The sequence below is a fragment of the Cyprinodon tularosa genome, unplaced genomic scaffold (genome assembly GCF_016077235.1).
Source record: "Cyprinodon tularosa strain WSP-4 unplaced genomic scaffold, ASM1607723v1 ctg65, whole genome shotgun sequence".
NCBI lineage: Eukaryota > Metazoa > Chordata > Actinopteri > Cyprinodontiformes > Cyprinodontidae > Cyprinodon > Cyprinodon tularosa.
In genome coordinates, this window is record NW_024039396.1 from 1430276 (window position 1) to 1445016 (window position 14741).

Below are 14741 nucleotides of genomic sequence, written 5' to 3' on the forward strand. Positions count from 1 at the left end.
TGTTGGGGGAGACTGGAGATGATGTGTTCTTTAATCAGCCTTTCGATGCACTTTATCGTGCTGGGAGTCAGTGCAACAGGCCGGTAGCCATTGATTGAGGTGACCTGAGGCTTCTTTGGGACCGGAATGCTGGTGGCAGAGTTAAAGCATGCTGGCACTATGGCTGGGACTAGCGAGTTGTTAAAAATCCCCCTGAGGACACCAGTCAGCTGACCTGCACACTCCTTGAACACCCACCCAGGTATGTTATCGGGCCCTGGGGCTTTTCTTGGGTTGACTCTCCTTAGAGTCTCCCACACATGAGCTGTGTCAAGGTTGAGTGCCTCCTCCCCCTGATGCGGAATGGGTTTATTCGCTGGAGTGCCGTTTAGTGCCTCAAACCTTTGAAAGAAATTGATTAGTTCATTTAGGAAGTCAGAATCAGCTGCACCCACCCAGGGGGGGAGTTGTAGACTGTGATCACCTGTATGCCTTGGCAAATCCTCCTTGTTTTTGCAGGCATCGAGAAAAAAATCCTAGATCTTCCAACTGTGGTTTTGCTTCGCTGTTTTGATGGCATGGTATTGGAGTTGGCGGAGTTGGTACTCGCTGTCCTCAGTGCCTCTCTTTCACCAGACTTGAAAGCTGAGTTCCGTGCTTTTAGCGGTTTCCGAACTTCCCCCTTTATCCTGGGTCGTTGGTTGGCCCGGGTGGTGATATTCATTGTGGTGCTGACGTCCTCAATGCATTTGTTGATGTATGCTGCCACAGTCATGGCATACTCGTTAATATTGATCTTGTTGTCATATGTAGCCGCAGCTTTGAACATGTTCCAGTCAGAGCATTTAAAACAGTCCTGGAGGTTCTCCATGCCCCTTTCAGTCCACACTCTGACCTCCTTCACTGTTTGCCATGATTCACTGGGGCCTGTATGCAGGAATTTGCATGAAAGATAAGTGATCTGATGACCCGAGGTGGGGGCGGAGAGAATTCATCTTTAGTGTTTTTTCATTAATATTATTCATACTTGAATTCATTTTTTTGGCCATAAACTCTTAATCCTTTCATCTGTTTGCTATCCTGTAGTTATCCTCCCTTATATTATTTTCCTACAGTCTGTAGTTTTATAGCTGATGAATGTACCAGCATGTAGGAAGCAGTGTCAATTTTTTTGTCCTTACAATGAAAAGTTAAAGTCTCAACACAATTTTATATTTTAGTATGGAAACTTGTGGTGTTCCAGTATCTGCAATTGTCTGCAGAGAAAAGCTCCTAACACAATGCTGAAAGAAACTTTTGTTTTAGAACCCTTGATTAAATATCTCAATATGTTGGCTCATTTTAAATGCTCTGAAGTTTAAGATTATGTGAAAACATTTGAAATGCATTAGATATCATCTTAAAGATGTGATGCGATAGTAAAAAAAAACATCTTGTATGCGTTTGGAAAGAGAGGAAGTCAGCTGTGGGGTTATCTTTTGGCTTATGGCAGTGATAGTGATGCAATGCATGACTGCAGGGTGTTTTTTAGCTGAAGCAGAAAAGCAATATCAAAATGGTAGGGAATAAAATGTCATCCAGGTCATAGTCATTCGCTTCCCATCCAGGAAACTTTTTCAATTCAAACCTACAATGCAGCAATTGAATTGATCCCTTCCTGCTATCATAGCACTCCCAACACCTTTACAGGGGAACAGAAGACCTCATCTACTGCACCAGGCCAACAATTTACCTCCCTTTAACGACTCCCGTTTCAAAGACATAGACAGTTAAGGGGCTTTTGTTGGGCTACTGTATAAAGCCTCGAACCCAACTCTATTTCTGACAGTTTTAATTGAAAAAGCTCCCTGGATGGAAAGCAAAACGTCTTCAAACTTGGAAACAAAGTCCAGTAGATTGTTTTTACTTTTTTGGAGTTAAAGTGAAATTAATATAACACGGGTTATTGGTCATACTAGCAATATTAATAGCACCCAAACATTTTCAACAGTGCATTTGTTTAAAAAAAGGTATATGTTTTGTTAAATTACCCCTTTGTTTGTCTCGAATTAGTGTAAGCTTTGTGCTGGCAATGGCGATTTTAAGTTTGGTTGTTTATTTTATTTTTATGTTTTTCCCCCAAAGGATCAGTTGGAGGCAGAGGGCCACTCTGCTGTTCAGCCATCTGAATTCTTCCTCGGTGAAGACAGTTCTTCCTCACTTCTCATCATCCTCAGGAATGAAGATATTGCGGACCACATTTGTAAGGTAAAGAAAGAACAGGTCAAGCTAATTGATTTTTGGTTAAATAAAGTGTCAGTATTTAATGGCTGATCTCAACCTTTCAGGTACCACATTTGCTCAAGCTGAAGCTGACCCCAGGTGTGCTGTTTGCTGGAATCGACGAACCAGATGATGTCATTAATCTCACTCATCAGGAGCTTTTCACTCGAGCTGGTTTTGTAATGGTTGACAGAGCAGTCCTGGAGCCCCTCAGCATCTGTATGTTCATGTATCTAAATCATTCTTTTTAGATTTAAATGTTATAGTGCTTCAAGAAGTGGTCCTAAATTTATACATTTTCAAATTTCGGTGAATTTGTAGGCAACATGAAAGAAATCTCAAAAAACCTGCAAGAGCTCAGTAAAACTGGGAAGTGGAAATGGATGCTACACTACAGAGACAGCCGTCGCCTGAAAGAAAATGCAAGGTTGGTTTTGTTATGCCATTCTGCTTAAAAACTAGTTATTTATTATCAGTTGAATGATTATAACTGTAATTTGCTTACTGACCAGGGTTTTAGCCCCTTTCCTAAAAGGTTTAGACTCCTGAATCTGGCTGTTAAAAGTCCAGTTGTCTTTGACAAATTTAGTCATTTAGGCTATGGCTCTTTGCAACGTTATTAATCACCAACCAAATAAATTAGTCTCTGTTCATTCGGATGCTACTGAAAGAAGAGTGAATCCAGCCTGAGTGATAAATCGTTTACTGGATAAAATTAACACAAAAGACCACAGGTTAAAAATACAAAGGTACCTTTATTAGCTACAGTACCACAGTATTATATCTAATAACTAAGCAAACACTAAACACTACTGAAAATAAGCAAAATGAAAGAAATAAAAGGGGAAGAGGGGTTTAAGAGTCCGTTCAAAGTCTGTGATGTTTGAAATTTAAGGCTTAATGCATTTTAAGTGTCCTGTATAATAGCAGCAGATAATATGTAAATAAACCCTGACACAGATGTTAACTGCAGTCAAAACAGTGAAGTTTTACTCAGTTTATGGTGAAAAATGAATAATGACTCCGGAATGCATTAAACTATAATGAGGCTGAAAGACCCGTTAGCTTAGCTGGCCTCCAGGGGTTTGGGTTCTGGTTCTGGTCGGGTCCAACTAAAACAAAAAGAGGGTTGGCTCACGATGTAGCAGTTAGCTTCAGCCGCACGTGACTTGTTCGGTCTGTAGTGAGCATTAGCATTAAGTTAAACCTTTAACCATCAGCAGTTCAATCAGAAAGCTTATTTCAAATAAAAAACCTATACCATTATCTATTCTACCTATAGTTCACCCAAGCAGAGTACTTATTAAGCATCAGATGTGAAGGAGGGGGAAGGATGCAGTTACTGTTTTTGGTTCAGTGGAGGGAAGGCCTTCGGCTCAGTCCAGTTCTCTGCAGGCCCGTCTTCGGTCCAGTCCGTTCGTCCAACAGCAACTCAAAGAGATTTGGATCAATCTGATGCTACAATAAGAGGCGATTTGCAAGGGGGTTTATTTCATAACTCACTGTTGAATGGGACGTTTCACTCTTAGCTATGGTGGTTAGCACTAAGCCACAACTTCCAGCAGCACCTCCGTAGCGCTGCTCCGTCCCTTCGTCTCACAGGCGGTCAAGGTCTGGTGGCTTCTAAGGGCTTCTTCGGCAAACAGCGGTCGGGGCCCCCGTTGTTCGGCGCTTAGCAGAGCTGGATTAGCTCTGCTCTGTCTCTGCTGCATCAGGATTCATGATAAACTGTGTTTACTCGGTTTGAATCGCAGAAAGAGTAAAAACGCTGCGTTCAGTTCCTTCTGAATTGCAAGAAAAAGGCAGTGTGACTCGGTCCAGCGAGCGCAGACTTCTCCGGAGGGGTTTGGTTGCTACGTAGCGTAGCCTTCAGCTGTGAGCACTTTTGTCTAGCCGTTAGCGGCACAGAGCCACCGGCAAAATAGGACAATAATATGAGAAGGTAGTGTTTTTAAAACCTACGCCGGAGGGGTGTGTCTTCAGAGATGCGTAGTTCCGGTCACATCAGTGAGAATCTCTTTAAAAGTCATTACGAAAACTATTCCAAAAAAGTTCAACAATCCACTGGACTTTGTTTCCAAGTGTGAAGACGTTTCACCTCCCATCATGGAAACCTTTTCAATTGAAAATTTCAGAAATAGCGTTGAGTTCAAGGCTGTATGGAGTAGCCCAACAAAGCTTTGTTTTGGCTTAGAAAATATATTGATTGATATGAAAAACTTTGTCACATGATTTAACATCCTTGATCATACGTGTTTATGCTAAACGTTATATTGAAATTCTTCACAGGATTTTTTTTTTTAATAATTTTTGTGTTAAAAGTTAACCTTTTCTGAACTTCAGGATGAGCGAAGAGGCGAACATGAAGAAGCTCTTCATGTACTGGTGCCAGGATGCTGGTATACTGGAGGTCTTGCCTTACCACGAGTGTGACCAGATGACCAAAGATCAACCAGACTATCTTGCATGTTTGTGCCGATTGCAAGTCCAACATATATCATCTCGTTTGACTGTTTTTATAACAGGTGAGAAACTATATTTGACACACCGTATTTTGTTAGTAATTGTTAAATTCATTGGTGAAGTCAGTAGGATATTTACCAGACTGTAAAGAAACGGAAATTGCTAGCAGTACATCATGGCAAAAATAAGTTTAAATTGGTGGCTTTATTGCCACTCCACTTCAGTTTAGGTGTATTGATCTAGTTGACATGAGATTGATGCTGCTTTCAATTAAGAACCAAACATTTCTTTATTAACACAGCATTAAAGGTATAGTGGAGGATAGGGGTGTAAATCACATCCTTAATGGAGATTGAATTCAGTATCGATTTCCTGACCCAACGATTCCTTTATTTTCGATACGATTCGATTAATTGGTTCATTTTTATTTTTTTTTACACCTTACAGGCTAGACAATGTTTCAAATTTGATATAAATCAATTAAAGCTGTAATATCGTTATGCTTTTTTTTTTTTTTGAGAAACAACAGCAAATAACGGAAGTAGAAAAGTTGCATCAAAAAATACTGCACAAAATCAGTGCAATGGGTGCAATGCAATATCTCGGCTCCAGACATCCCGCCCCCTCCACAGACGCTCCGCCGCACCTCTCCCAAATTGTAGGTGACCGCAGACAGAAGGCCGGCTTGTTTTGTTTTTATGACCGAAATTGCGGAAAACAACTCTCGAAGTTTGACCCGCTAGAAGAGTGAGGTGGGCGAGAACGCTGGGACCCTTTTTCCACCTGGATCTCTCTTTTTGGCCCTCATGTCCCTCCGTCGTCGGACTAAACTCGCCCCCACTGCCTCACCGCCTCGGCCGTATCTAGACCCACAGTGTGTAGCACAGACCACGCTTCAATATTGAGCATAATTTAAAAATGTCTGCGTCAAGCTTACTGCAACACACTGCTGTAAGAGTATAACCAGGAAGCGAGGTAGGAGGGCAAAATAGGTTTAGTGCCACCGCAGGACAGGAGGGAGAATTACACCCAGGAGCAAATGGATAAAAAAAGACCGGAGGAAAAAAAACATGAATTGATTCTCTTGCGGACGTATCGATGCATCGGATCGTCGGCTGTTGGATCGATGCACCGATACAAAACGATTATTATTTTCACTCCTACTTGAGAGTGAAGACTGCCCTAAAGCTATTTGCAACGTCTGCATCCTGGATATTTTTGTCCATATTATTTGCCCAGAGTTTGCCAGTGGTAACTGTTTACATTCCACCTTTTCCTTTTGCCACACTGCATTTTATGTAATCAGTTATGTTGTTGCTAACCTACAGGAACAACAGCCACATCCATTTGTTGCAATAACTCAATAACTGGTGAATTTAATCACCCCTCACTCTCTGCTACACTGCTATTGCTCTGATGCAACCCTGATTTTATCACAGTCCAGCCACGCAGAGTTTCCCCTCACCTTATACGCCCCCGGTGAAATGCGTCTGGGAAAAGCTGCAGCTGTTAGATCAGCTGATCCATGGGGCGAATGTGTTCAGTCAAAGAATATAGACCACATTCTTTCTACATCCATCAACCTTTGCAACAAGATAAAAAAAAAACATTTACAACATTAAATTTTCCTTTGGAAGATACAGAGTATTTAATTGATTTGTTAATGAGCTGCTCCCAGAGGCAGAAGGTTTTGGTTGTTTTTCTAAAAAACACCCACTTCTATTACAATACTTAGGGCCCTGTCACACCTTGCCGATATAGACAGCATATGCCTGATGTCCCAGAATCTTCTAAAAAACTGGCATATGTAGAACTTTCTATGTATTTTTTCAATTTTGATAGAGTATTCATAACGATTCCAGAACTTATGTCCAGCAACAGCCTAACTTTTGCATAACGTACAGCAGCGTAATGCCCATGAAATGATATACAAGCCAGTGTCCTGAGGGGGGCAGCAATGCGCCTGGAGGCACCCGGCCTGCATACAAAGATGTCTTTGATCGCGGTATTAACCCAGCCTAATAATAACACCGAAGTACAGCAATAATAATCAAGCATAACTCTCTGAATGTAACGTTACACACATATGGATCCATGTGATTTTATTTGCTTGATTCCCTCCTTCTTCGTCTTCTTCTTCTTGCATTTTATGGCGGTTGGCAAACAACTTTTGGTGCATTACCGCCACCAACTGCTTGATTTCCTCCTTCAATACTGGCAGTAATACCGCAGATCGTCACTGGGAGGCGAGGAGTCGAGGAACCGAGATAGCGTGATGTGTAAACGGCCTGGTTAACTGATCCGAGCTCGGACCGGTCTCGGCATGGATCGGTTTTTCAAGGGTAGTGTAAATGGGGTGAAGTCTGGAGGAGAACTGATGGTTTCCTCCTGTGAGCGCCCTTTTATAACAAAATGCGGCCAATGCGCCATTAAATAGTAGCTGTAAGTTAGAAACACATTCAGCGGTCGTCTGGAACACGTCAAATACGTTGATATGCGTTGGAGATAGGTTTCTTGATGAGTTATGCATAAGTTTGCACAAGTTACTCATAAGTTTTCGATAAGCTAGACGCCACAACTTATGAGTAACTTTCACTTAACGTATGGCAACCATCAGATAACTTACCTGTAACTTATTCCCCACGTATGGCATACGCTGGAACGTACTCGCTATATGTCGATGTTCGCCAGCGTACTTCAGCGTGCTTATACAAAACGTACCCATAGCTTTTTTGTCCGATTTTTCGTACGTCAGGCATTCGCTGGTCTAAATCGTCAAGGTGTGACGGGGCTTTAGTAATCTTCAGTTTATTCTGAATTTGAACAAAACAATAAACAGCAATTTGACAAATGTGTATATATCGTATTACTCTCGTATTTAACAAATAATTTAGGTCATTCCTAGAGAAATTAAGTGGCACGATTGAATGTTGTGGACTAATTGTTGAACCAGATATATGTGTAGGAAGCAAGGAGGTAGGGAGAAAGTTTGCATTAAGAATGGGACCCTGAACTATGTGGTCTCAGAACATTTAACTAAACACCAGTAAGAAGCAGGAGGTCAGAAAAAAAACATTTATTTCTACTTCCAAACGCAGTCAGAGAACCACATCCTCTCCACCAACAGGTTCAATCTAAGCTTTTTGTGGCATAAGAGGATATTTTCTTCAAAAGCTATAAAACAATGCAGTCAAATCAGTGTATTATTCAACTTGATCATTTAGAAAAATGTAAACCAAGTACTTATCACCATTTAAAAAAAAAATATTAACTGAATGAACAATATGGCCATGGGGAATTCAGAGGATGGTAGAGATCAGTTTACTATAATAATAATTGGACTTTATTGATCTCACATTGGGCTGCCATTGTGGGGTGCCCAAGGAGCAGTGTGGTGTTAAGGGTCTTGCTCAGAGACCCAGAGTGGCTGTCTGTGGTAGTGGGGCTTTAACTCAGAACCTCAGGACTCCACGCTCTATGCCCTAACCACTAGGCTAGGGGGGTGTAAATCACACCCATCATGGCGATTTGATTCAGTATCGATTTCCTGACCCAGCGATTCGATTATTTTCGATGCTCAAGAATACACCACGATACGATTCGATTAATTGGTTCTTTTTTTTTTTTTTTTTGAAATAAATCAATAAAAGCTGTAATATTGTTATGCATTTTTTTTGACAAACTACAGAAAATGTCTGTCATATTTTACTCGAAAGTCTACACCCCCATCTTTTCAGGAATTCTTAATATTTGTGCCCTGCTATCGGCCAGTTTCCATCCTCTGATATCTCTATGTCAAGCTTACTGCAACAGGAAGTGAGGTAGGAGGGCAAAATAGGTTTAGCGCCACCGCAGCACGGGAGGGAGAATTGCGTCCAGGAGCAAATGGATAAAAATAGACCGGAGGGAAAAAAAACACGAATCGATACTCTTGCGGACGTATCGATGCATCGATACAAAACGATTATTATTTACACCCCTAATTGAGCCGCTGCAGCTTGCAGCAGATTCGAATCCCACAAATTAATCCATTTAGCCCTAATTATGCAATGTGCTCTCTGTTCTCTGCCAAATCACTAACATGTTTTCCTTTTTTTTCCCCAGATGCAACCACAGAAGGTGCCTTTGAGGAGAATGGAATTTTAACAATGACTTTAAACGCTTTTCTCACAAAGTCTCCATCAGAAATCTTGAGTCAGAACTAAAAAAGAAGCCGAATGGATGAGATTCTCTGGACCTTCAGACAATCAGAAGCTCTTTACAGGCATGTTTGGAGTGATGGTTTTCCAACATGCTATACTACACAAGCATTTAATCCTAAATGAACATTTTTGTCAGCAAAAGTTTTTTTTTTCTTTTTTTTTAAGCAGGCCTCTTTTTTTTCCAGGCCTCTGTATAAATCCTAGCTCTAATTCTGTTATTGAATAGATTGGCGTTTTGCCGAAATGCTGGCAGCTGTGCTGTTTCAACCAACCTTTAACTTAAAGATTGTATATTGTGTTGTAATTTAGCCGTTTTTTAATGTTTCTCCTGACATACTGACTGTATATTTTTACAGCAAAGCAAGAAAGCTTCATCTGTCTGTTTTTTTTAAACATTGCATAATTTAAAGATTACACTTGTACAGTATTTCTTAAATGTTTTTAGTTTAACGATAGGCATTACTTGCAAAAGCCTGATAGCTACAGGTGCTGGTCATAAAATTAGAATATCATGAAAAAGTAGATTGATTTCAGTAATTCCATTTAAAAAGTGAAACTTGTATATTATATTCATACATTACATACAAACTCATATATTTCAGATGTTTATTTTGTTTAATTTTGATGATTACAAATGACAACAAATGAAAATCTGAAATTCATCATATCAGAAAATTAGAATATTACTGAAGACCAATAAAAACAAAGGATTTATAGAAATGTTGGCCAACTGAAAAGTATGAAAATGAAAAGTATGAGCATGTACAGCACTCAGTATTTAGTTGGGCCTCCTTTGGCCTGTATTACTGCAGCAATGCGGCGTGGCATGGAGTCGATCAGTCTGTGGCACTGCTCAGGTGTTATGATAGCCTAGGTTGCTCTAATAGTGGCTTTTAGCTCTTCTGAATTGTTGGGTCTGGTGTATTGCATCTTCTTCTTCACAATACCCCATAGATTTTCTATGGGGTTAAGGTCAGGAGAGTTTGCTGGCCAATTAAGAACAGGGATACCATGGTCCTTCAACCAGGTACTGGTAGCTTTGGCACTGTGTGCAGGTGCCAAGTCCTGTTGGAAAATGAAATCTGCATCTCCAAAAAGTTGGTCACCTGCAGGAAGCATGAAGTGCTCTAAAACTTCCTGGTATGTGGCTGCGTTGACCCTGGACCTCAGAAAACACAATGGACCAACACCAGCAGATGACATGGCACCCCAAACCATCACTGACTGTGGAAACTTTACACTGGACTTCAAGCAACGTGGATGAAGTGCCTCTCTTCTTTTCCTCCAGACTCTGGGACCTTGATTTCCAAAGGAAATGCAAAATTTACTTTCATCAGAGAACATGACTTTGGTCCTGTTTCTCTTTAGCCCAGGCAAGACGCTTCTGACGCTGTCTGTGGTTCAAGAGTGGCTTGACACAAGGAATGCGACAGCAGAAACCCATGTCTTTCATACGTCTGTGTGTGGTGGTTCTTGAAGCACTCACTCCAGCTGCAGTCCACTCTTTGTGAATCTCCCCCACATTTTTGAATGGGTTTTGTTTCACAATCCTCTCCAGGGTGCGGTTATCTCTCTTGCTTGTACACTTTTTTCGACCACATCTTTTCCTTCCCTTCGCCTCTCTATTAATGTGCTTGGACACTGAGCTCTGTGAACAGCCAGCCTCTTTAGCGATGACCTTTTGTGTCTTGCCCTCCTTGTGCAAGGTGTCGATGGTCGTCTTTTGGACAACTGTCAAGTCAGCAGTCTTCCCCATGATTGTGTAGCCTATAGAACTAGACTGAAAGACCATTTAAAGGCTTTTGCAGGTGGTTTGAGTTAATTAGCTGATTAGAGTGTGGCACCAGGGGCCATCAATTTTGAACCTTTTCACAATATTCTAATTTTCTGATATGATGAATTTGAGATTTTCATTTGTTGTCATTTGTAATCATCAAAATTAAACAAAATAAACATCTGAAATATATGAGTTTGTATGTAATGTATGAATATAATATACAAGTTTCACTTTTTAAATGGAATTACTGAAATCAATCTACTTTTTCATGATATTCTAATTTTATGACCAGCACCTGTATAGTGTTTTATTTGAATGTGTGTAAACAGGTATGAGATTCCGTCTTTGTATCTGGGAAAGTAGCTTTTCTATTTTCCTACTGTTTTTTTCTTTATATAAATGTTTATTAAACTTTCACAGAGTCTTATTTTCTCAAGCAGATTTAACTTGAAGCTTATAGCTTTGCACAGAATCTGTTTTTTTACACCCAATGATTGCATACCTTAAACTTGAATGGAACCATACGGAAAGCTACTGCAGGGATTTCTGCACAGTCTGGATGCTTTTCAGCTCTGGATACGTCTCCGAAGAAAAATGGAATAAAACCTGTATTTCTAGAACACGCTTTTACAAATCTGTTTTTTTTTTTTTTTTTTTTTTTATAAATTTCCCCCACCCATTACACTTCACCTGCATGCTGCCTCGCAGAAATAATTCAAACCCCTTGCAAGATTTTCACATTTCATCTCATTACAACCAGAGTGTCTGTTATGCAATGGAACATCAGAAAGGACAGAATTGGAAAATACTCAATACTTTTTTTTTTCAACAAAATCTGTATTTTATTAACTAAATTTTACTTTGATAAACCGAAATTAAATATTCCATTGCCATTGCATTGTTAAGTAATCCATATGTGTGTAACAACATCCAGTTTTGCTGTTTTAGGAGAGGTTTGTCAGAGAACACAGTACGGTGAAAGGCCATTAATGGGTCAGGAATTATGTTTTTGAGTTTTGAACAGATATCAAAGCACTTTTTTTAACCAGTGATGAGAAAACCCAAGTTTAGATAAAAACCTCTCAGGACGTTTTATGCCTAAAGAGACGAACCAATGACTGTTAACTAGAGAAGAAGACAAATAAGCCCTTGGTAGCCAGAGGAAAAAAGGACCTTTGTTTTGAGGAACACAAAGAGGTTTGTTTGCAGTTTTTGCAAAAGTGAAGGACTAAACCTGTGAGCCGACTTCTGCACTGAATATAAAAGTATACAGCTTTGTTCATTTTGAGAAAGAGAAGTTTAGAATAGAATATCTCTTTATTGTCCCTTATAGTTTGGACGACAATCTGATAAAAAAAATAGCCTTATAGACCTGATGCAGCTTTATTGCACATGAGTATTAAGGGGGTGATTATATGATTTCATTCATTAATTCAAAAATTAAGTTTTGTTTTGCTTCCTTCTGCATTTGCTTTCATCACACAGCAAGAAAACACTAATTTACACAGCAGTATTAATAAATAAATGAAGGATTTGGTCTCCAAGAGGAAACCAGGACTTTTCCTGTAACATTTAGAACAAGATTAAGTCTGAGATCAAATAAAGTCCTCTCCTCTTAGTCTGTATCTGATTATGAAATATACTCACTACACTTTCAGTCAACATTTTAGCAACAGTTTGAAGGATCTAGAGAAAAGTTTCAATCACTGCAAACCATTGAGCCTTTTTATCCAGCACCACCTTGTGTAGATAGGAAAACCTGCACAAGCAAACACCAAAAAGCCAATATAGCTCATATTCACAATTTATCTGAGCTTTTAAATATAGGAATAAGTCTGAATATTACCAGTGATATGTGAAAACTGGGGGGATAATTGATTTTATTTGCTGCCCTTGGTGCAAAAGCTAGCTCTACTTTCAGAGGTATAAACCTGGAAGTGACTATAGGTTCCTTAAAGCGTTTATATTCAGATTATCCTGCTAAAATAAGCAAGAGTCTGATTAAAGTGGTTCTTTTCTGACAAAGACGGCGCTCAGCCATCGAACATGTCGCCCCTGACTGTTCCTCCAACGATCTGACGGAGGAACTTCTTCTTCTTATGGGGTTTTATGGCGGTTGGCAGGCTTGTGAATTGTGCATTACCGCCACCAACTGATATGGAGTAAAGCAAGAAAACAGAAAACGATTCACCCAAAAAAAAAAAAAAAAAAAAAAAAAAAAAAAAAAAAAAAAAAAAAAAAAAAAAAAAAAAAAAAAAAAACCTGTGTAACTTAAACCAACATAATACTAAATCACATTTGCCCATATAATTTTAATTTACTCTAGGTCATCTTAACTCTGCCAGTTTCTGATGGTCCCATCGGTCCTCCCATCATACTTCCAACCATCTCCCAGTTCAAATCTTTAATGTCCAGGTATTTTTCTGCAGCCTTCACTATTATTTTGATTTTTTCCGTTTTTTTTGTTGTCTGTGCAGTACAATTAATTACTTCTACCATGAAAAGAACAAAATTTGTCTTTTTAACAATAAGTGAGTCTTCATCAATTTTTTGATTCTCTAGAGGTTTGGAATTTGCCGTGTGTTGAACTGTAGGTTTGGGTTTTTCTGACTGAGATGGGATCCTTTTTGCAGCTTCAGCGTAGGTTATTCCGAGCTCAAATTTCATTTTTTTAATTTCCTCAGACCTTTTGCTTGCTTCACAGCCGCGATAGGCAGCAGTATGTTCTCCACCACAATTACAGCATTTTATTATAGCTTCTTTTCCACATTTTCCGTACTCATGTTCTCCTGCACACCTTCCACACCTCTGTTTCCCTTTACAAACTGCTGCAATGTGACCGAATTTTTGGCATTTGAAACATCTCAATGGTGGAGGATTGTAGATTTTGACATTATAGCTTATGTAACCGATGAATACTTTGCTTGGTAATTGCTCTTCCTCAAATTTAATTAGCACTGATAAACTGTCAGATCTTTCTCCGTTTCTTGTTGTTTTTAACCGTTTTACTTCTTTTACTTTTGCACCGCTTATGTTTTCCAGAATCTCTTTTTCAGAAATTTTTAGAGGAACTCCTCCAATGACTCCCCTGCTGATCTTTTTGTTCTCCATTAGGCTGCACTGAACTCTTATCCCGTCAATTTTGTTGATCCGTATTGCTTTGCCTTGCTGGGCGCTGTCTCTGCAGTTAATTAGCAGGTCTCCACTGTACAGAATTCTGGCACCTCTGACTTCTCCGACAAGTTTATTGATGGTTTTTGTTAAGTGAACCGGATTCCAATTTGTAAAAGAGTCTGCCTGATTAACGACTTTGAATATGACTTTGAATTCATTTTGTTGTGCTGTGGAATGTATGGAATGATCATCACTGGATTGTTCTGAACTAGATTCCCCTTGAACTGATCTCTGTTTTTTCCGCTTTTTCTCATTTTTTGATGTTGCTATCTTCCAACCTTCATTGTCACTATTTCCCTCTTCCATCCCACAAGAATCGCTTCCTGTTTCCTCACTACTCACGGCCCAAGACATTTCTCCATAAGCAGCTTCAAAACACGCGCCATGCACCAAACGACCATCCACATGCAATCCTCCTCTCTCTGTCCTTCCGTGGCCCAACCGACAGGACGACCCACCAACCTTCCGAGCGCATGCGCCTTCTCCGACTACCCTCACGGAGGAACTTCCTGGATCCGTTCAGACAGAACAGATGTGCCGTTCATTACTGAACCGACTTGATCGACCGGTTCATGTAAAAGACCGAGGGTGTGTTCGATTTCAAAGGCTGCACCCTCCAAGGACCCAGGGTGTGTTTGAATTCATGCGATGCGTCCTCCGAAGGCCAGATTCGTAGGCCTATGACGTCAAGGGTAGAGACCTTAGTCAGTTAAATAACATGCTGCTGTCATTTTGCACATCTCTGATGTGCTATAAAAGGGGTTCTATAAAAGGGGTAGAAAGATATAAGTAAATCTAAACAATGTATGTCTAAAATATATCTGCAAAATATCTTATATTGAACAAAAAAATACTTAGTTAAGCAAATTGTGCAAAATAGCAAT

The 14741-nt window shown here is 39.8% G+C and overlaps 1 protein-coding gene across 1 annotated transcript in view; it reads left to right on the forward strand.

Moving 5' to 3' along the window:
* LOC119799138 overlaps positions 1-11305 on the forward strand; it is a 16654-nt gene extending 5349 nt beyond the window's left edge. The window contains exons 2-7 of the mRNA XM_038308924.1: positions 2104-2226; positions 2307-2460; positions 2563-2668; positions 4585-4766; positions 8809-9392; positions 10987-11305. Coding sequence (XP_038164852.1) covers positions 2104-2226; positions 2307-2460; positions 2563-2668; positions 4585-4766; positions 8809-8909 — 666 coding nt within the window. The 3' untranslated portion in view covers positions 8910-9392; positions 10987-11305. The remainder of the gene's footprint in view (positions 1-2103; positions 2227-2306; positions 2461-2562; positions 2669-4584; positions 4767-8808; positions 9393-10986) is intronic.
* Positions 11306-14741: the final 3436 nt, after the last annotated feature.